This window comes from Perca flavescens, chromosome 23 (assembly GCF_004354835.1).
Source record: "Perca flavescens isolate YP-PL-M2 chromosome 23, PFLA_1.0, whole genome shotgun sequence".
Classification (NCBI taxonomy): Eukaryota; Metazoa; Chordata; class Actinopteri; order Perciformes; family Percidae; genus Perca; species Perca flavescens.
Window position 1 is genome coordinate 22,963,502 of NC_041353.1, and position 22,910 is coordinate 22,986,411.

The 22,910-nt window shown below is 41.4% G+C and overlaps 1 protein-coding gene across 2 annotated transcripts in view; it reads right to left on the bottom strand.

Moving 5' to 3' along the window:
- net1 (neuroepithelial cell transforming 1) overlaps nt 1–22,910 on the bottom strand; it is a 40,193-nt gene that overhangs the window by 9,528 nt on the left and 7,755 nt on the right. The window contains exons 2-4 of one of the 2 annotated variants that reach the window (XM_028571004.1): nt 17,353–17,419; nt 16,141–16,204; nt 7,157–7,219 (exon numbers count right to left, since the gene is read on the bottom strand). In XM_028571004.1, the coding sequence (XP_028426805.1) occupies nt 7,157–7,219; nt 16,141–16,204; nt 17,353–17,366 (141 nt within the window). In that variant the 5' untranslated portion in view covers nt 17,367–17,419. The remainder of the gene's footprint in view (nt 1–7,156; nt 7,220–16,140; nt 16,205–17,352; nt 17,420–22,910) is intronic. The other variant, XM_028571003.1, reaches the window with a different exon arrangement.

Here is a 22,910-nt window from a genome sequence, read left to right on the forward strand (position 1 = left end):
GGGTGTATGTATATGTGTGTGTGTGTGTGTGTGTGTGTGTGTGCTGGGTGACAAAACACAGATGCCGATCTGGAGGTGTGTAGATGTTGACGCCTTTGTTCTTTGGGTTTGTTGACTGAGTGGTCAGGAAGGGCTCATCTGCTGCAGACCAACAGGACGCTGGTTTACATCACCCATAAAACCACCAAAACAAAAGTGTGGTTGATGGATGAAGGGATGAGAACAAATTCATATTTGGGGTTCAAGTGAGAAAAAAAAAAAAAAAAAAAAAAAAAAAAAGACAGCAGAGCGAAAAAGTATGCAGACAGAGGAGTCAGAGAGGATCTAGTACAAAAAAAATGGATGTGTCTGTCTGTGTGTAGTCTATGCGTGCCTTCAGAAAGACAAGTGTGTGCAGCCCTGCTGTTACTCACTGGGGACGGTCGGGGAGACCTGGGGGCTGAATCAGCTGTACGTCTGGCCCAGGCGCTATAAAACAAATAAATACTAAACACAACATGGCTCGGCCTGCCTGGCCTCATAGCCTCTAGTCACACCGAGCTGCAGCTGGAGCACAGACACACATGGCAGTCTGCGCTCAGAGTGGTGGAGTGGGATGAGTAATGCAGCTTCACCGCTGCCTAACCTATGCCGTGCCAGGGATGGACTGAGCCCCGCGGCCCCACGGGGGCTGAGCTCAACTTCACCTCGCCGCGAGCAGCAGAGTGCAGGACTCGCAGGGCTTAATTACAGCTTTTGGGGGAAGACATTAAGCAGACAGCTCTGGGCAAAGCAACACGGCTGAGTGCTGACTGACTTAAAACAACAAGAGGGCGGTGGAGGTGCTGCTGCCCTCTGCTGATGGAGGTCAGCAACAGGAAGGTGGGACCCAGTGCTTTTCCTGGCTCAGAACGGGCCTTTGGTGTGTGTGTGTGTGTGTGTGTGGTGTGGGGGGAACAACTATGCTCAGCAGTAAGCATGATCGGTTGGCGTACAGTAAAGACAATTCATTTTTTGTTCCCTTTGGGGTTTCCCCAGTGTATTGCAAGCCCGGTGGCCCACCAGGACTAAGCCATTTGGGGGTGGGGGTGGGGGAGGTTTTTTAAACTACAGTTGCAGTGGGGAGGCTAGGTTGGAAACTTAGACGTAGTCATATTTTCAAATCTCCAGTTAGCTTTAAGCACTGACTTAATGTACGGCCCTATGGAATCTGTCTTATAGCTTTTTTAAATTCTCAATTTCACGATTCCATTATCATCACAGAAACTTATTGGGCTCTACATGAATGCTGCCATCAGTCTGGGACCTCGTCCCCCACCCCCCCAAAAAAAAAAAAACACTTGCCACTGGGCTAAACAACTGTTCTGGGGGAAACCCTGTATATGGTGGTGCAACCTTTTATCTGCACCGCAATGCTTTTAATTTTACTTTATATTTTTAGAGTGGAAGCATCTCCATTGGTTATGTTTCTCTGACTTGATTAATAAAATAATATATTGATACTAATGTTATGAAAAGGGAAATTCTGTTTGCCCGTGAAGTTGAAAAGCACCACCCCCAGAGGGATTAGCAGTACAGTAAGTTTCTAAATCAGACGCCCAAGTTCAGGTGTGATGGAGAGATTCTAACTGCTATTAATGCAGTGTTGTGGAACTATAAATACCTCCACTCCTCTCTGGCTACAGTAAAGAAAGACCAAGAGACAGAAGACATAGACAGTGATCTAATCACACGACTGCCTGTAGAAACAATGACAACCACAGTTATCGAACCAGACTAACATGCTAAGTTTACTCAACACACTGTTTTTCTTTGTCCGTGGTCACACACCCTGAGCAGCGGCTGGTTGCTACCAAACACAGAGAGGTAACAAAGACGCTATGCAATACTGATAACACACACACACACACACACACACACACACACACACACACACACACACACACACACACACACACACACACGTTTGTGGCACCATCTTTGTGGGGACCCGTCATTGACATAATGCATTCCCTAGCCCCTTACCCTAACCTTAACCATCATAACTAAATGCCTAACCTTAACCCTCACCCTAACCATAACCTAATTCTATCCCTAATCCTAAAACCAAGTCTTAACCATCAAACAGCCCTTTAAACCTGTGGGTCCAGCATTTTGGCCTCCACAAAGCTGTCGGGACCCCACAAGTATACTAGACTCCCGGTTTTTGGACCCCACGAATAGTGTTTCAGTGGAAACATGCAGGGTTTCCATTAATATGGAAGTTGAGAAAGTCTCTTTTTCAAGCTCTGAGATTTTCAGGGAATTCTGCTCAGGTGTCTCAACCTGATCATTTACACTAAAATCGTGAATCATGTCGAAATTGGGAGTTGAGTACATCGTTACATCCCTAATAAGTGCGGTTTCGAAATTGACTCATTTATCTGCTTTCAGTTGCTTACTACCTGCTGCGTCTTATGCGTCGTGTTGGTTTAGTCTTCTTTGTTTCTATGCAAAAAGGGAAATGGTCTGCATGTATAATTCTGAAAGTAATTGCCTAACGTACAGTATGTCCCTGAAAAACGAATAAACAAAGGGAAAAAAAACTAAAAACAAAAAACTATACTACAGTGGAAACATGAGTTTCCATCAAAATGAAAGTGAAGGTTTCTTTTCCCAGCTCTGAGATAAGTGTTCTTTCAAAATTGACACATTTATCAGCGTACCGTTTGGTAATACCTGCAGCGTCTTATGCGTCACATACTGTAGTGGAAACACGCAGCGTTAACATCAAAATGAGTGGAGAAGGTTTCTCATTCTAGCCCGGAGATTTCCAGGTGTCTCAACATGTGGATCACTTACAGTGAAATGGTTATTGTGCCAACATTCATATTTGAGCTTTAAGCCCCTCAGGTTTCCACAGTAGAGTGGGGTGATATGAGGAAATATACCCTAAGGAGTCAGAGATCTTCCCATTCTTTTTATTCCGTTGTAGCAATTACTGTAATACCTGTGATGCAACAATCCCATATTGCCTTAATGCAGGCTCAGATTTTCTGCAGTTTCACGAAGTCAAATTTAAAAAGATTTTTTAAGGCCTTTTTAAGACCATTATAAATGGAATTTTATATTTCGCGACATCAAAAAAAACAAAAAAAACCCAGAAAAGAATCAGATGTCAGAGTGAGGAAACAATGTCTGAAACAATTCGTAGAATTCCTCATTGGCATTATAGAACTGGTGTCTAGACTGGCTGCAATATAAGTTGCATATTGTTCTACTTTGTAGTCATAATACAGCAAATTATAATTGGACTAGCGACAGAAGACTTTTTAAGGCCTAAAATTTGCATTTCGTCTTCTTTAGATCATGTTCTTCAGAGTGAATTTTCTCTGTTGCCATCAAGACATCGATATATTTTACCCGCTTTCAAAACTAATCGCCACTAATTCTTTTAGGTTATGTAACTCCAGTGGATTTGTGAGGACTATGGTTAACTGCTCCTCAGATCTCTGCAGGGTGAATCCAGACAGCTAGCTAGACTATCTGTCCAATCTGAGTTTCCTGTTGCACAAGTAAAACAACTTTTGAACGTACACATGTTCCACAAAAACAAGTTCCTTCCAGAGGCTATTTTGCAGAGGCACTGTGATTAGCGCTGCCCAAGACAATTAGGATTGGTTTAAAGGTCTGTCAATACGAGACTACACAAAACAATACACAACAAAAGTAAGATAGAAAGAAACGGCTTTCTAAGGTTATTCCTTGCAACTCTGACTTTTACCTAACAACTGCATTTGGAGCAGCATTACACCAGCAGCCATATGGTTAACAGGAGATTGTGGACTAGAACTGCCTCTGTACGTGGAACAGAGTGTGCGGGGATTAGACTGTGATGCAAGCGGCTCAGTTCGAAAAGAAAAGAAAGTCAGGGCAAAACACTGAGCGCTGCTCTGATATGAATCAAGGAGTGGCCCCCGGGAACTCTCTACAGCACTGTTCCAGCGTTGTTTAGTTTAAATCAGAACAACTGATCCAACTGGTTACAGAAGGCCTGGCCGTATGTCTCTGCTGATCCCTCTAACGGGGGCGCAGGACAAAAACAGCCCTCAGCACCAGAGGAGTTTTATACCAAAAATATTTTAAAGGAGTGAGAGAGCAAGCAAAAATAAAGCTTTGGAATTAAGTTAAGTAAACTTTGAGACACTAATGTACAGTAGACTTTCATTCAGACAACATGCATGGCTGGTAGAAAAGTGAAACGTGCCTGAAGCTAAAGGGTATTCAGTTTATGACATGATCATCCTACATTTGAGAAAAAAAAAAAATAAAATTACTAATGATTCATGTGCACATAGAGTAAGTGCTCTGTGTACACCCACACACCAAATGAGGTGTATTTTTCCAACAAAGCCACTCCCGCCTTTCAGCTACACCAGAGCAGGTTCTTCAATTTAGATTAACAGAACACTTTAAAAGGCTCTTCACCAAACAAACACCGGCTTTATCTATAGATGTCTTTCGCTGACAAGCTTAGTCATTTGGATGATATGTTTCTGAATAAACAAAGAAAAGCACTGACTTCAGATACAGAAAGAGATCAGATATGGCAACGTGGGGTTTCGGTTAGCATCAGATGTGTCTTAATGTCACGGTAGGAACATTTTGGAGCAAACGCCATATCTCTTCCTCTTTCAGTCAGCAAATGACGACATTGTGTATTACAGTTGATAATGGAATACAGAAGATAACTGGCCCTGGATCTGCCATAAACGATCCAATCTCCGATCTGCGAGATCGTGTCAGACTGTCGCCCAAACAGCCTCTCATGAACTCTTTGTGACGGCGTATTCATTTGTGAAAGTGTCAAACCAGTTGGTTCGGTAAGCCGTCCGTTTGGTTTGGTTTATGGCGCACTTAATGCTAAACCTGTTTGCTTACACGATACTATGCTTACTGTGTAGGCAAACAGGCAGCGTTCTATAGCCTGCAGGAAAAAAAAAAAACACTCGGGCCTGCAGCTGGAGCCCATTTCTGTCAATTTGGTGAACCGCGGCACATATTTCTATGTGTTGCAAACTGCTCTGGCTGTGCCGCAGTCTGGATTGGAATGCACACAACGCTGCTCTGAAACCCAATAGCCCTGGCGTCTTTGTACCATTGTTTTGGTGTTCGACACCGCCCTCTATTCTCCACGGTCTCTCACACTGTGGTTTAATAAAGCAACGCCGACTACCCAAAAGGTACACACAGATCTTAAGGACAAAGTGATCGGTTTTGATCAAACATCATTTGTTGACTAATGAAATATGCCATCTATTGGTTGACAATAAAATATGTTATGAGTTTGTTTGTACTTTAGTTACTTTTTATCGTTAATTGAAATTGTGAATGAGTAAATTCATTTTAACGGTAGAAATGGGTTTATTCACTCATAAACAGTTCACCATAATCAAACTCCGATAAGAAGTAACTATTACTTGTTAGAAATCCAAAACATACTTAAAAGGTCCCATGACAAGGTGCTCTTTGGATGCTTTTATTTAGACCTTAGTGGTCCCCTAATACTGTATCCGAAGTCTTTTATATAGACCTTAGTGGTCCCCCAATACTGTATCTGAAGTCTCTTTTATATAGGCCTTAGTGGTCCCCTAATACTGTATCTGAAGTCTCTTTTATATAGACCTTAGTGGTTCCCTAATACTGTATCTGAAGTCTCTTTTATATAGATCTTAGTGGTCCCCTAATACTGTATCTGAAGTCTCTTTTATATAGACCTTAGTGGTCCCCTAATACTGTATCCGAAGTCTCTTTTATATAGACCTTAGTGGTCCCCTAATACTGTATCTGAAGTCTCTTTTATATAGACCTTAGTGGTCCCCTAATACTGTATCTGAAGTCTCTTTTATATAGACCTTAGTGGTCCCCTAATACTGTATCTGAAGTCTCTTTTATATAGACCTTAGTGGTCCCCTAATACTGTATCTGAAGTCTCTTTTATATAGACCTTAGTGGTCCCCTAATACTGTATCTGAAGTCTCTTTTATATAGACCTCATAAGGAGAAGATTCCAGATCGGCCCATCTGAGCTTTCATTTTCTCAAAGGCAGAGCAGGATACCCAGGGCTCGGTTTACACCTATCACCATTTCTAGCCACTGGGGGACCATAGGCAGGCTGGGGGAACGCATATTAATGTTAAAAAACCTCATAAAGTGAAATTTTCATGGTATGGGACCTTTAAAATGGACAACTGGCCTGTCACTGGGCCTATTAAAGTGGCCATAAATAAGCCGTGAATTGACTTTAATTTCTGTTGGAAGGCCTGTATAGCATTCAATTGTTCGCACCAATTTTGTTTATTGCTGATTTCTTATTGGTCATTTTGTGAATGGTTTATGACTGAATCTATAAATGGACTGTGACTAGGGATGTCCCAATCAGTGTTTTTGGCCCCAGATCCCGATCTGATGTTTAAAATATTGAATATTTGCCGATACCGAGTCGCGATTCGATACTTTAATTTGCTCAGATAAAAGATAAAGATAAAACAGTTTTTTTGTTTCCAAAAATAAAATCAAAAGGAAACAAAGTCACTAAAAGAGTTCTTCAGCTTAATACATTTCACTTAGTGCAGCTAGCATTTTGTAAAACTCACTTAAAATAGTGTAGAATTTACGGACACAAAAGATACGAGTAAAGGCTCAGACACACCAACCCAATGGCCGACCCTCGGCAGAAAAGGCAGTCGGACTGATCATGTGTCTCCCGTCTCCCCGGGGTCAAAAAAGTGCCTCGGAACACACCGAAGCAACGCCGACTTGAGTGTACGTTCTGCGTGTGCGCGAGACGTAATACACAAATGACGAAACATCTCTCTAGACCTAGTATACACAGAGCATGCTGTCGACAGTTATTGTTTTCATCGGAGAGTAGTCATTGATAGTAGTCAAGAAGGATCCTTGTTGTCATTACTCGCTGAACGGAAGAAAAATACCATGGCTAGTAACAAGAAGATACTGGCGTTGTCAGCTCTCGGGCTTCTTCTTGTGGAAGAAGCACTGATTCTCTAGTCAAGGGCTAGCACTCCATGGTCATTGAGTCCGACTGCCCACTGGCCGATTCAACAAGTCAAATCAAAATCGATTCAAAAGCTGATTGTCTGGTGATGTGCTTTGCCCACACACTGTAGGTCTTACCTTAAAGTCGAAGCTGCAGAGGCTGACTGCGTCGCTGTCATCCTTCTCTCTGCGTTTCCGTTTCTGCGGAGAGACAAAAACAGGCAGGATGTTAGCCAGAATATTCAACATGCATCACTGGAACGTGTTCATGTCTCATTAAACATCCGTATGAGGCAGAGTGTGAAGAAGAGCCCTGTCGACCGTGGACGCTTACGCAAGGAGCATGAGTCTCTCCCATCTGTCTCCCCCACCCTCACTATAGAAATACAGCAGGGTTTTCCCTGCCATCATAAGGTTTAGGCGCAGCACCCAAGCCGCTTTGGGCCCCACCTATACCTAATGAATGTAAAATCATTGGGAGCATTAACACACTAAATTACTTTTGTCAAATCTAATCATTGTAGTTGGTCCCCAGTGGACTTCTTAAGCAAGTTTTGTCTTTAAGCTTTTTGAGTGTTTTTTTTAATCTTATTATTATTATTATTATTATTATTATTATTATTATTATTATTATTGTCTGCTTTAGCTTGTCCAATGTTTGAAACACAGATATGGTAATAAGTAGGGCAGGAAAAAAAAATGTATAATCGATACAGCATAGTATCCCGATATTTTCCGTGGCAATACTGATACTGGTCGATACAGACGCCAAGTATCGATCCATTATTAATCCATAAACAGATGTTGACAAAGTTTCCATTTGGGGACATCATTTGAAATTGGAAAAAAATTGAAGTTGGAAAAAAGGTAATAAATTGCAATATATATAGAGTGCAGAATATGGCAATATGTTTAAAATCGCAATAATATCATATCGTGACCTGAAGTGTTGTGGTGATATCGTATCGTGAGTCCTCTGGTGATTCCCACCCCTTGTTATAATTATGGTCCATTATGATGGTTTTTTATTATTATTATTATTGAAAAACACAACATTTTCTTGAGGGATGACCCATATATCTCCTGCCAAATATGTGCACCTAGGTTTTCCACAAGTACAGGGTAAACGCTGTACAGATTGTGGAGCTCTCTCCCAAAACTTCAACTAAATGGAAAATGATCTCAGATGGGGATTGTGGGCAAACACTTTTGAAATACTAAGTGTTTCACGCAATAACATGAGCATATTATCTCTTTGCTTTGTGCTGTAATACACATCCTGGGTGCCACAGTCTGGGTGTTAAAATGAGCGTAACAACTAGAGCAGATTTACAGCCCCCCCCCCCATTCCACGCCTGTACTTCAGGCCAATTATGCTCATTGCCCCTGTAGCTCTATTGTAAAGCCACAAAAGACTCTGCTGGAGGTCCTCCTGGGAACAGGAAAGGGTTAATTAGGCTGCGGGACACTTTAACACCTGCATGTGGACTGTCAGTCAGTCAGTCAGTCAGTCAGTCAGCCAGCCAGCCAGGGAGAGTCCGCTAGGCAGGTGAAAACAGTTGTCTGGCCTGTTGAGGCTGAGGGTTGTTAAAGCCCCGAGGAGCACTGGTGGCCTCTGGGACCCCTGGGGGTCAGTTACTGCGCTCCATTAAGCGCGGAGGCAGGACTGCTTCTGGCTGGACACACAGGACACCAAAACCTGATTGACCAGCGAGGTGAGGAGGGCCAAAAATGGACCCATAATGGTCAGGGATGGCTGCTGATGAATGACTGTGCTGTGTGTTCATTTGTCTTGGTGTAGGGCATTTCCTCACTGGCGGTGGTAACTCGCTGGTTTTCCCACATCCGTAAAAAAAATAAAAATGTGACAGCTATCGGCTCAACAATTTCTACTGCAGGGTTTTTCCTGCATAGAGGAATTGTTGGCGCCCCCTCCCCTCAAAAGAGGTTTGAGTCAGCACCAAAGGAAAATCACCAGCACCAAAATGACAAGAATTGAGAATAAAAACAGTGATTAAAATTCTCTCCGAATGTGTTTTAGAGCAATTTGCCAAACAACCGTTAAACAAGCAGAACATAAACTTCAATATAAGAGCTAATCTCAGTCATCTCCAGAGTCAGGCTGTGTGAGACTCTTCTGGGGATTTATTTAAAAATTAATATTATTTTTTTAACCAGTTTTATTCATTGGGGTTCAACTTACTCGAGCATAATATACATTTTTGTTCAAATTGTCAGAAATAACAGGAAAATGCAAAGACTTCTGTCAAATAAGGTAACACAGACTCATTGCCTTTACTGTACGCAGACAAATCATGCTTACTGCTGTGCGTAGTACCCCCCCACAAGCCCAATCTGAGCCAGGAAAAACCCTGTACTCAACAGCTTTAAATATTCCCCCCCTGCGTGCATTACTGTTCACTGTTGGCAATGAATGGCATGGTTTGTTCAAAGTTAAAGCTAATGAATGAACTGACAAGCTAACATGACATTATATAAAGATACTGAAACAGCAAGTTATTAACTGGCAGGGAGGGACTCATCAATTATTGACACCGTTTAGTGTTTCTGTTGTGATGCTTTTCAAAGACGCCTCAAACTGAAGTGAGAACACTGATGACAACTAGGATTACACATTTTCAGTCAGCTAATGATACTGTAATCTCTCAGCAAATGTAATAAAAAAAAAAAAATGGAAAGGATTCCTTTGAATTCACTCCCCATTCTAATGGATGTAAAGATTTTGTTTAAATGCATTTCTTTCCTCCAACAAAAGGGATAGGATTGGTCTGAACATCAATTTGATAATGTCATTTTTAATACATTAGCTCTAAAGGTTAGTTGACATGGTTAAATTGTATGTCGTTTTCATATCACAATACAAGGTTTCCCCAAGGAAACTCGATGCAGACTATTTGTAAAGTGTTCTTTTCCAAAACTGTAAAAATCCTGAAGATTGATTAAGCACGGTCGGGAATGAAAACAATCACCCGCTAAACCCGATCAGATAGATCCTGACACATCTCATCAATGTACTTACTAGATTGTGCTTTAAACAATAGTCAGATAAAAAAAAAAGTTTGATTCATTTGCGATAAATCACATTTAATACTTTAATCGATTGACAGCCCTAATAAGTAATTAGTTCTTCTGATGTTAGCAATGGCATGGTGAGTTGTTAATGGATACAAATGACCAGCAAATGTCTTACATTACTGTAACCAGATTACAAATACCAGACAGTCATAAAAATGTTAACCTAAAAAAAGGTATTTGATAAAACATGTGACTTAGTTAAAAACCAACACTAAGTATGGTCATGAATTATTTCATTTAGGATTAAAAAGGACAGTGACAGACTAAACTGGGTATAGGTGGGCTGCATTACAAAGAAGACATTTTATTACACTTAAAACCATATAAAAAACCCAAATGGCTCAGTAATTTGAAACCGAGCCAAATGCTAACCACTTTCTAAAACACCATGAGATATTAATCCAGTCGATGAAGCTCAGTGAGCGGACCTACTCGAGGTAAGCTTTTTGTTTTATACCAGCTCTTTGCAGAACATACATTTTCAGACACTGCTGATTGGGCAGTATTAGAGTGTGTGTGTGAGTTATAAATGTGAGAAGAAAAAAACCTTCAAGCCAGGTTATTACAACATCAACTAAGACTAAGAAAAGCCTGAAAAGTGGCGGTAGGTTCATGTCAGCTAAAGTCTGCAGCTCATCGCCCATGAATTGTGCGTGCTAAGTGTGAAAGCTCCCTCCAAGTTAAATATTGCCTTTAGTTGGGTCTTACACATAATATGAAGAAAAATAACGACACTGGAGTAATCTCTGTGCAATAACAGACACAGCAGGGAAAAAAAGAGAAGAAAATTAGCCATCCTGTTCCGGCCACCTTTGGAAATCCCTCTGTCAGCAGCTAGCAGATGGAATAACACACTCCAAGCAGTGACTTGTTCAAATGGTGGGCTGGGTTCAACGTAAATAGTCTGACTCAACAAACATGACCCCCCCTTATCTGCTCATTACACACACACACACACACACACACACACACACACACACACACACACACTTTAGAAACTGTTGCGACCTGGACACTGTTACTTTGTTACTCATCTGGGGACAGACTGACAGATTTGTGCGTTACGTAAAAGCCCGATGATGTACACAGACAACATATAAAACACAGCAGCCACAATGAACAGCCACAAATACTACTAACACGTTTCAACACAATGAGGGGCTTTTGCTTTTCTGTCTTTAGATAACATGCCTGTTGATAGAATCTGGCAGGCAGAAGAACAAAAATCGGTATCATATTACTATGACATCATGGGCTGGATGTTCAAAGAGGAATCCATCCTTTGACATGAGAACTGCGCTTTCTGACCCAAGCCCGGATTGGATGGGAGCCAAACTAGCCAAGACATGTTAATCTCATACAGTTTGGTAAAAAAGGAAGATACATATTTACTGTATGGACAGGGAGAGGGAGAGAGATAGAGTTAAAAAAAAAAAAAGACAAAACAATGAAAGAGAGAGTCATGTGAGTCTGTAAATCAAATTTCAACATTCAAAAGGCTTTGGCAGTGCTGTCTGTTTAACCGTTTTTAAGTGTATTGGGGTCGACCAAGAGAGTGAAAGATATGTTTAGCGAGGGGGGTGGGGGCCATAGCTGGCTGGGTGAAGAAGCCTCCCCACAGGCCATTGTTCTGCCCCATCTCAGTCACATGTAAATGACAGACAGGTCTTCTCACAGAGTACACATACACCCAGACCAAAAAAAAGAAAGAAAATGCAGCCACTTTTTAGGGTTAGGCTCGGTTTTTGATTTTAACAATTCTGATTCCAATCCCGATTCTTCCTTTCAATTCCAGTTCTTATCGATTCTCTATTCCAATTCTTCCAGGGGTGGAGTTGAAACAGGTCACATGCTTATTTCACAGATAAGACATTTTATTTTTGATTCAATAGGGGTTTGCAGTTTTATCCATTGGAATAGTAATGTTTGAAATGCCCAATCCTAGCCACTTTATTCAACCTAAAGCTATAGTGCGCAACTATTTTATATTAATGGACATCCGTTACATTCCAGCCATTGCAATATGAGTTGATAACAAAGCTAATTAAGTCCAGCTCCACAAAACTCTCTGGATTTCTCACAGCGTTCAGCTTTGGAGACGAAGAGGTGTTTGTCCATGTTCTGCAGAAGGGTCCAAAGAAGAAAGTGGTAGACTGCATTGCTGTTGCATAAAAATTACAAGACAAATACCCCTTCTGAAGAGACCATCATGCTTTTTTTTTTTTTTTTTTTTTTAAATCCTCCGTCTCCTCCTTGACTGGATGGTTAAACGCTACTAGCAACAGGGGGTGGTGCGCGACCACTGAAGGTTTGCGTCATAACTTAAAATTCCTTGTGAAGGGCGACAAAAACTATGCACTGTAGCTTTAATGAGCGTTGATGCAGCAATTCAGACGCAGAGGACCCCCACAAAGTAAATGTAAATCTGCCCATAAAAAAAAAACCTGTTGAAGGTGGCTTAAGTTTAGCTGTAACGTCATCCACAATTGGCAGCATTGACTGATCTGTGTGCAGATGTGCACGACTAATTAGCAAATTAATTAATTCCTTCCAGAGAGCTGCTTTAAACAAAAGGGGAAATGGAGGACTGCAGGTTTCTAAAAGGTCATACTTAATACATGATGCATTTGTGCAAGCATGTTTGTTGTGCAACGAGTGCACGTTTGAAACAAGCGGATCTTGTGTCCATTAGAAATGAGATCAAACTGATCGGATATGGTCATTACAACATACATGTATGACCACCTGTCAAAAGCCTGTAAACCATCACAAAGAGCTAGTAAAAACAGGCAAAATCTTTATTTTACTTCACATGTGTTGTCAACTATTTAGAGGCATGAATCCAAGGCCCTGAACAGCTGCAATGCAACATCAAAGTGGGATGTATCTGCAGAGGGATGATACAGCTGTACCAGGATCTCTAATTGAAATGGATGAGCCACTGGGGCGCACCACGTTGGTTATCAAGGGTTCATTTATTTAAATCCTGGTCTCTGTGGAATGCCGAGGAATCTTCAGACAGCCGGTGGCTGAAGAAGTCGGTCTTGGTTTGAATGTAAATTGCTGTTGATACTGGCAAGGCCTTCCCACAATAATTATGAATGTTTGCGTGAAAAGCCTGACGCGACTCTGCAAATGGCAGCCACATTAAATCACATTGTCTGATTAAAGCTGGAATGCCGCTTATCAGACAGGCCACTCTTGAGGCTGACATCTATGGCCGCCTGAACTTGTTGCTTGAAGAGACAGAATCTGACTCCCGCTCTTGTTAATTACCCTTCACATTACACCAACCAGCAGTCTGGTTTGATCTGTTCCACCTTGGCATTGTGTTGGAAACCTGACTCACATTCTCACCGTGACAAAAAGCCCCCCAGAGGCCGCGCACCTGATGTAGTCTGAGAGAATGCATCAAGCGCCTGGGGAATGCTCGCCTCGCCTGCTTCCAAGGTTCACCTTGGGGCTAATGCACCCCCACCTATACCGAGACCTGCCCCAGACAGAGATGGAAAAAAAACAAACCTTACCACTTCAAAGCCCAAAGACTTGGCTAAACTTTATTCAAAGCTTTGGCAAAACCTTCAATCTTAAAGTGGCAGGGTTGAGATAAGAAGGGCAATGAGACAAAGACATTTCCAGGATTCTTTTATTGCTTGCCGTTTGGTAGATTTATAAATCACAGATAATATAGGGGGAGTAAATTGAAAGGGTGAGCTAACGAGGTCCACGTGGCTTTGGGTGGATGAGCTAAGTGTGCCATGTTTGCGAATCAAAGGCAGCAGGCTGGCACATGATAAAGAGCAGTTGGCCTTCTTACTCTCCAACCCTGCTTTTATTTCTCCCCCTCGGCCTTCAAACGAGCGATGGATTGCATTTCAGGCATCTGTAAACCCTGGAATGCCTCCACGCTCGTCATGCTGCTCGCCGTCTAATCTGCTCGCTCTTTTCTGTTTCTAATCAGCTCGTCTCATTGAAAGTTGACTGTAAACCACAAGCAGGCTAGTCTATTACAGACAGCAGCGGTTTGGAGTCCATTATGTTCCTCTGGTAAGGTGGGGTAAGAAATCTGAGCAGGCTGGATTTCCTTTATCCAGCATTTGGTCTCTGGCTACATGAACAAGCCTTGTTCAGCCATGAGGGAGCCACATAACAGCAGCCATCAGAGTCCCTTAGTAAGGTATTAGATGAAGATATAAGCTCAGTGATGGGAGCTCCCAAGGGGAAAGCTGCCCTGGAATGTAGAGCCAAGTTTACAGATTTCATTCCACTGATGGCACTCTAAAACCAAGGCACAAGGATTAAGGTCGGTGATTGCTGTGAAGGTTGAGTATAGAGGCCAGGTTCAGGTCGTAAACAGCCCTTAGTGAAATAAAGCCAAGAGTTTTGGAGTGCTCTCCCGACGACAATAACTTTCAAAATTAGTGCTGCACTTGCAACAATCCGGTTGTAGATCACAGACATGTGTTAAGAAGTCTATAAATCTCAAATAGTGCTGCAGGTGCTCTTCGGTGCCAACGACCACAGTTAAATACAACCCTTCTGTCGGTGCAATGACTCTGTTGTTGACTATTTTTTCCTTAACCATACTCACATGTGGACTATTGTTTATCAGGCTGGATAAAGTGGCAGTATAATGTCAGAGTTGTTTTTGTTTGGATGTATTTTTCTCCTTTTCTGTACCCTTCATTACACATTACCAACACATCTGTGCATTTGCACAAAGGCATGCACACAAACAAAGAACTACTGACCCTCACCTTTTGTTCTAAGATAGTCTGGTTTAACGGATGTTCATTGCTGGGATAAAGCCTGACATCCGGCGCGGGAAGTCCCTCCCCTCTTGCTATCTCGCTACCGTGGCTTAGCGCCGCCTGGGACGGTTGTGGCCAGTTTAATAAAATACAAACAATAGATAGATAGGCGGTGTAGCCAGACCCTTCTCCAGCGCTGACACAGCGCTTTGGAGATAGACATGTGTTCATGTAGGACCCCCATCGCTTAGAATAAGACATTAAGAAAATACAGGGCCTTTACAAATCTTTATAAATGCCAGCTCTGGGTTAGGGTTAGCACAAAAATATATAGATAATGCCTAGGGGTTGACATTATGAATAATTCTTGTATTTTGCATAATGCTTAATATGCTCAGTGTAAAGAAGTAAAATAAGACATTTGTCGTCTAGTCTGGATGTTTTGTTTTCGGGGTTACAGTGGCTGTGGGCCAACAAGACCTGCCTTTCATCGCTGTGACAATGAACAGTGCTACCGTTTCCGAGACTTTGTTGAAAACTCAGAGGCGAGATTTAAAGCATTATGATGGGAAGCGGTGCTCAAGTGCAGTCCCAGTTTGCACAACAGGACAGAAGTCAGCCAAAAGCCAGCTTGGAGAAATGTGCAGACAGTAAATGTGTATAAAAAAAAATGCATACATCAAGCAAGTACTGTATATTGGATATAAAGTAAATGAAGCAGGTAGGTAGTTTTCTTGCTGCTCGGCACTTTGTGTCTTGGCTATAGACCACCTCTCAAATTTCCTTTCCTCTTTTCATGTAGTGCTGGCGCCACTCTGCTGTAGGTTATTTAGAATTATAATAAACTCGCCAAAACTGTATGCTTGTTAGAGCTGCAAAGTTTAGTTGTCAACTATTAAATGATTCGGCAACTACTTTGATAATCGATAAATCCGTTTGAGTCATTCTTTATGGAAAAAAAAAAGGAAACATTTATCTGATTCCAGCTTGTTAAAGGTGAATATTGTTCTAGTATCTTCTCTCCTCTGTGACAGTAAACTGAATAGCTTTGAGTTGTGGACAAAACAAGACATTTGAGGACGTCATCTCTGGCTTTGGGAACCACTGATCAACATTTCTTCACCATTTTCTGACATTTTATAGACCAAACAACTAATCGAGTAATCAACAGATTAATCGACAATGAAAATAATCGTTAGTTGCAGCTCTAATGCTTGCGTCTTGCAGGTGGCCTAATAAGATCTGCTAACTGGAATATATATGGCCTGTACTCACCAGACTGAAGTCCCATTGTGGCCCGGGGGTGAGGAAGCTGAAGGAGCTTCCTCTTCGCAGTGACCTGAATAACAACCAGAGAGGAGGGTCACAATTAGAAGAGAACTACAATGCACCCACAGCTCCAAAAACCAACATCTACTACAAGGCCGGTTGAAGCTTGACGCACCACTGACTGTGCAACCTTGCCCTCAAATGTTATCACAGAAGGTAATCCCTCAAAGCCCACCACTGGGAACAAACGTGACTCAGGAGTAGAGCTGGGCGATATGGAGAAAATCAGATATCACGATATTATTGACCAAATACCTCAAGGTCTATATTGTGACAATATTGTAGAGTGGACAATTTGGTGCTTTAAAGAATAGATTCACAATTAGATGTTCGATAAATCATTATCAATACTGTGGATATAATGACTAAGTGGTTAGAAGCAAATAACAGAACAGCTAGAACAGTCTGGTATGTTCCAAAAAAATGACATGACTTTACTGTAATGCAGCCTTCAAAACACTTTCAACACGATTATGGTTGGGTATCGTTTGGATTTTTTCCGACACTGGTTCTAAAACGATACTTTTAAAAAAACGGTGACGGTGCTTAATCCGATACTTTTAAAAAGGATTTCCTTTTTCCTGTCGGTGACAATTAAGAACGGCTAGTTTATTGCTAAGGACATGTGGTCAAAATTAGATGATTTATTAAAAATGTATTAACATTAACTTATAACAATAACTTATTTCACCAGTGAATTGCTGGTAAAGGACAAAAACAACCACTAGATGGGAAAAGGGTGCATTCAAGGGTATTTTACAATATCTTTGAATGCACCTCAAGGCTGGCGAGGCGAGTTTCAAGTAAACATACCACCAAAATCGGCGTTGCTAATCGGTCCGGTAGATACCGGTTGTTAGGGTCCCGGGAACCCAACCCTACTTACGATATTACATTATCCAAAATCTAAGACCGTATCTAGTCTCGCATGACGATATAATATCCATGTATTGCCCAGCCCTACTCAGAAACAACCATGAGAATATTTAAGAAGCATGAGATCAATTTAGTTGGAGTCCACTCTGACCTAACGTTCCAGCCAAAGAGTGAATAAAGCTGGTGACTTAGTGAGCCCAAAGCATTCAGAAGGTGATAAGAGGGGGAGCGGTGACTCATGGAACCGTGGTTTCCTGAGAAAACATTCACCCCGTTACCTACCACAGCCTCAGCATGATGCAGCGCTGACCTCACAACTCAGACCAGGACTGACAGATAGGGATCCTCCCTGTCAGGGTGGGAAGGGGAACATGACACACGGTCCACTTACTCAACAAAAAAAAAAGCTTCATGAACCACCAAGTTCTCCTTAGACCCTAAGACCCCTGGGAGATTCGAAGGAGGAGTCCTTCCTCCCTCCCAAAGATTTTGGACACCGCCCAAATGTCTTTTTTGTTGTCAGGGGACAGCTTTACTTTTTTTGGGACTCCATAGTGGCATTGCCCGGACTGAACACCCCCCTCTCGCAAGCAGCCATGCAAAATGTAAATCCTTCTCATGTCAAACAACTTATCTTCAACCTGTGCGATTATTAAAAGTATTACAACAAAGTAGAGCCGGATAAGGCCACGCTGAGGACAATTACACAACACATCATGCTGAGTGCATGGGTGGTTGCACATCGAGATGAAAAACATCAAAGCAGTGCTTAAGATCGGTCTTTCATCAACAATAGTTTGGATCTTTATTGAAGCACTATTTCATACTGATGAAAAACGTTCAATGAGAACTGTGTCTCATGACTGCCGTACAAGGCTAAGTAACTGTGCAGCGTTATGAAACCCAGTAATCCTTGACACAGATTGTAGAAAGAGGAGACTGTATCCTGTTACAAAGCATTTATCTTTATCGTTTTTTTGATAAAAAAAAAAAAAAAAAGCCGTGAATTTTGAAAAAATGGACACCCCGTGGTAGGCAGAATGTTCATGCCACTAGAAGAGCTGCAAAGATTAATTGATTGTCAACTATTAAATTAATCGGCAACTACTTTGATTAAGTTTTTTTTATGAAAAAAAAAAAAAAATACAAATTCTCTGATTGCATCTCCTTAATTGTGAATATTTTTTGAGTTTCTTCACTTCTGAGTTGTGGACCAAACAAGACATTTGAGGACGTCAGCTTGGGCTTTGGAAAACACGGATTGACATTTGTATACTTTGACATTTTATAGACCCAACTTAGTCCATTAATCGAGAAAATAAATCGACAGATTATTCAACAATGAAAATAATCTTGAGTTGCAGCCCTAGCCACTAGTTTAAAAAAAAAAGAAAAAAAAAAGAAAAACTACATTTCTAATAGATGTAGACACAATTGAACTCCTATGAAAACACAAGCAAAAGATTAAATGTTAAGACAGTGTGGAGTGTGTTTAAGGGAACGATCACGCAACAACAGTGCATCACACTCGGCACGTATGACAGCACAGGGAATCAAAACCTCCTACGTTGCTTAGTTCATTTTTCCAATCTTACACATGATCATAACTGGCGTCGGAATAGTTGATACTATTGATGATATAGTAGGTCTTAGGGCCTTCAGCATCCGGAGAATGCGGAGCTGCTCAGAAACACTTGTTGTCTGTGTGTGTGTGTGTCCGGCAAGTGCTGTTTGTAAAGGCTGAGTCATTCCAGTCATACTGCTGCGCTAATACTGCAGTCATTTATCCAGTGACGTGGCCAACTGTCCATCTATAGTCAGCACTACAGGCAGCTGCAGCCTTTCTCTCTGCTCCGATACCGGACATAACACTGGGTTGATGATTAGTTGGTGCATTTATTAGTGGATTGACAGAAAACTTACCGGCAACTGATTCATTGTTTAAATGACATTGTTACACAAATGTCAAACAATCTTTGGTTCCAGCTTTTCAAATATGAGAAATTTGCTGCCATTTCTCTGTTTTCTGTCATTACACTGAATATCCTTTGGTCTTGGACTATTGGTCAGATAAAATGAGACATTTGAAGAAATCACATTGAGTTTACAAACATAATAAATCGAGAAAATGAATGGTTAGATTAACTGACAATGAAACAATTGCTTGTTCTAGTCTTAGTTAAAGCTACACATGTACATTTGTACATCAGACACATTGTACTTTATTGACCATGTCCACTAATGTTCATATAAGCTAAGGTGTTGATCCAAGTTGCCAAAAAGGCTGGTCATTACAAATAAGATTATGATTTTTGGATCATCCAAGTAATAATGTGCGAGTGTGCCATTGTCATGTCTATATATGTTTTACAGAAAAGGTTGACAGAAAAGTAATTGACTATTTTGACAATGAATTAATAATTTCAATGATTTTCTTTTGGCAAACAGATGAACAATAACAACTAGTACCTACACTTTGCACTTGCTATTGGAAAAACCCAATGCTGCACAGCAGTTTGTGTGGCTAAAACAAAACAGAACTGTGTAACTGTCTGACATTAACTGTGAATATGGCTGAAGACAGAGAAAAACAAAGACAACCCACTACCACTCTGTGGTTAAAGTGATGGTTCGGAGTAATTTCACCCTAGGGTCCTTTGCACCATGACCTCGAGCCAAACACCCCCCCAGAAGCTTTTTTCACCTGGGTCGAACATTGGGAGAGTTAGCGTTATCAGCTGAATAGCTATATGTACTACTGTAGACGTTTGGTATTATTTCTGGCATTATTAGTGGGGTCATTTACCAGATACAAATGTGGGTCCATTAGCCCCTGTGCTAAGCTATTCAGCTGATAACGCTACGCTACGCTACGCTAACTCTCCCAATGTTAGACCCAGGTGAAAAAAGCTTCTCGGGGGGTGTTTGGCTCGAGGTCATGGTGCAAAGGTCCCTAGGGTGAAATTACTCCGAACCATCACTTTAACAAGAGATCTTTGGGACGCTTGGTGCAGAAACACAGTAAAAATCCTCATATATGACCACAAACCAAAGTGTTTTACACCACTGTAGCCTATTAAATTAAACAATGTCACTCACGTGTTTGACTGATGAGACATTAAAATGAAAAGGGGAGAAAATTGTCCTGTGGAGCTCAGTGGGTTAAACTAGGGCTGCTCGATTATGGGGAAACAAGAACAAGACAAAATAAGAGTTTACATAAACTAATTTCCATTAATTGCACAGCCCTACAGAGGACCAACACAAACTTATTAACCAAGTCAGGTTTCCTGTTGGGACCACCCATGTTGGAAATGTCTGCACTGATGCTCCTGTAAGGTGTTTTGGGTAAACGGCATGTGTTGTAGAAAAAAAACAATAAAAACTAAAATAGAGAGGGAAAATGAGAAGCTCCTTGGGTGTCCTGGAGGCAAGCCAGAGCTCAGGGGTCACTGCAGGTGTCGTTTAGACCTAGCTGTCAAAGTGAGCTGAATTAACAGGACACTCCTGTACAGGATTCTCAAGGAGTGCCATTTGGAAACTCAAAATGTCAATCTTTAAAACATCTAGAGGAGGCGATGGACTACTTGATGGTTAAAGGATGACCAATGTTATCACAAAATCAGATTCAAACAGAGTGATCAGCTGTCTCAATTGTAGTTTGTTTTTTCTCTATCTCTTATCATATAGGCTACTTCATTACTAGGGATACACCGATCTGATAGTGATGTTGGCTAAAGCGGGTATCAGTGACAATGTAGTCCGGCTTTACCCGACCTTCCTCCACAGCGCTGCGGAGGAGGGTCTGGCTAGTCCACATAACATTCCGGGTTGGGATAAAAACTTGCTCTCGTTTATTGGCATTTCTTTAAACCAATCACAATCGTTATGTGCGGCGCTAAGCTCTGGATGGTGCCGCTGAAAACTAGCCTCGGGAAGGAACTTGTTTTGGTGGAACGTGTACGTTCAAAAGTTGTTTTAGTCGTGCAACAGAAAACTCAGATTGGACAGATAGTCTAGCTAGCTGTCTGGATTTACCCTGCAGAGACCTGAGGAGCAGTTAACCATAGTCCTCAGAAATCCACCGAAGGTTAGAACGCCAACACCGAGAAAGAGGAAGGTGAGGGACATTGGCGAAGAGAAACGCATCCGGCGTAATTTCCTGCAGCACCGGAGCAATCCCGGAAGTGGAACTTTGTGGATATAGACCAGTGACGACGGTTCAACAATTCAATTCTATGTGTATATACTTTATACATCATACTGTATACTGCAATTTTATAGTTCCTGCTCATTTTGAGGACGTTTTACCAAGTAATGTAAATGTATATCTATGTATTTATTTGTTACATTTTGTTTTACAAAGTCAGAAAAGTCATAATTAATGTTTATTTAATTATTTATAATTTAATGTCATGTCTGATGTTTTCTTACACATAAAAGATGATCGCAGCCACTTCCACACGGTGAGGCATACAGCTTATTGTTAAACCCTGGTATCGGATCGGTATTCGGTATCGGCCGATACCCAAAGCCCAGGTACTGGTATAGAGAGGCAAAGTCCCCACCCTTCCGGTGGACCGCCATGGGACCTTAATTCGGGAAAAAATATGAATGTGAATGGGTAGAGACAAATTATTTTTTTAGCCCGTTTGAAACAAGCCATGAATTACACATGATGTTCGTCAGTTTAAAAGATAATTTTGCAAGTCAAGAGAGTCTCAGTTTATTGTCAAACTGTTGAAGTTTAAGACAAAAAATACGTAATTAGAAAGACCACGCACTTCAAAGTCGCATTGGATGACGTCTCACTAAAGCTACGATGTCTGTGTGTATTGTACCGGGGATGCAATGTTTCGCCACACGACCAGAGGATCTCGCTCGTTCTTTCGCTTCTCTGCTGACAAAACTTCACTGGATAAAACACATCAGGTAAGACAACGTTACATGTGCTGGGGAACAGAGCTAAGCTAGCTAGTGAGCGAGCAAGCTAGGTGACGTAAATTGTGGGAGACGAGAGATGTAGTTCACGGAGCAGTTTCACACTAAACTAAGTGGTCACATGACAAACCTAAACTTTCTTCAGTTGAAAAAAAAATATATTTTATATCTTTTGAATTGACGAACATCGTGTTTGTAATCCATCGCTCAATTCAAATGGGGATCAAAAAAGAATTTGTCTCTCCCCGTTCACTACCATGTATAGGTTTTCCAAATTAAGGTCCCATGAGGTCCACCGGAAGGGAAGGGACTTTGCCTCTCTATCTCTATACTTTTACACATTCTGTGACTACATGACTACTACATATCCACTGATTTACAGTAGCATTTTAAGGAGTTTTCACCCAGATGACGTCTCCATCAGGGCTGACGGACGCCTTATGACATAAATACGGTTACGGCCCGGTGGTTTTGACGCACCTTAATAGTGATCATTTGCACTTTCAATGACCTGTGCAACTGATGTTGACTCTGCTGTTGTAACACCCCTAGTCTCCCTAGAAGCGTGTGAAATGACTAACTAAAATATTTTATGAATTCATTGTGAAACATTGGCTGATATATCAGCCTAGCTTGAGTCTTTATAGTGCTTATGTGTGAAATATGTAGCACATTTAATTTGTCTAACGGCATGCACAGTAAATGGTAAGAAGCAATGACCTGGGTTTCTGTTAAATTGCCAGCAGTGCTGGTATGACACAAAATGAAAAAGATATTTAATTTCTGTGAGTATTGCAATCACCATTAACTAAACATAAACCTAGCTCCAAATATCACTTCAGTCATTATTGTCCATGTAATGACTAGAGGATTATGTCACTGTAAATAATAGGGGTGAA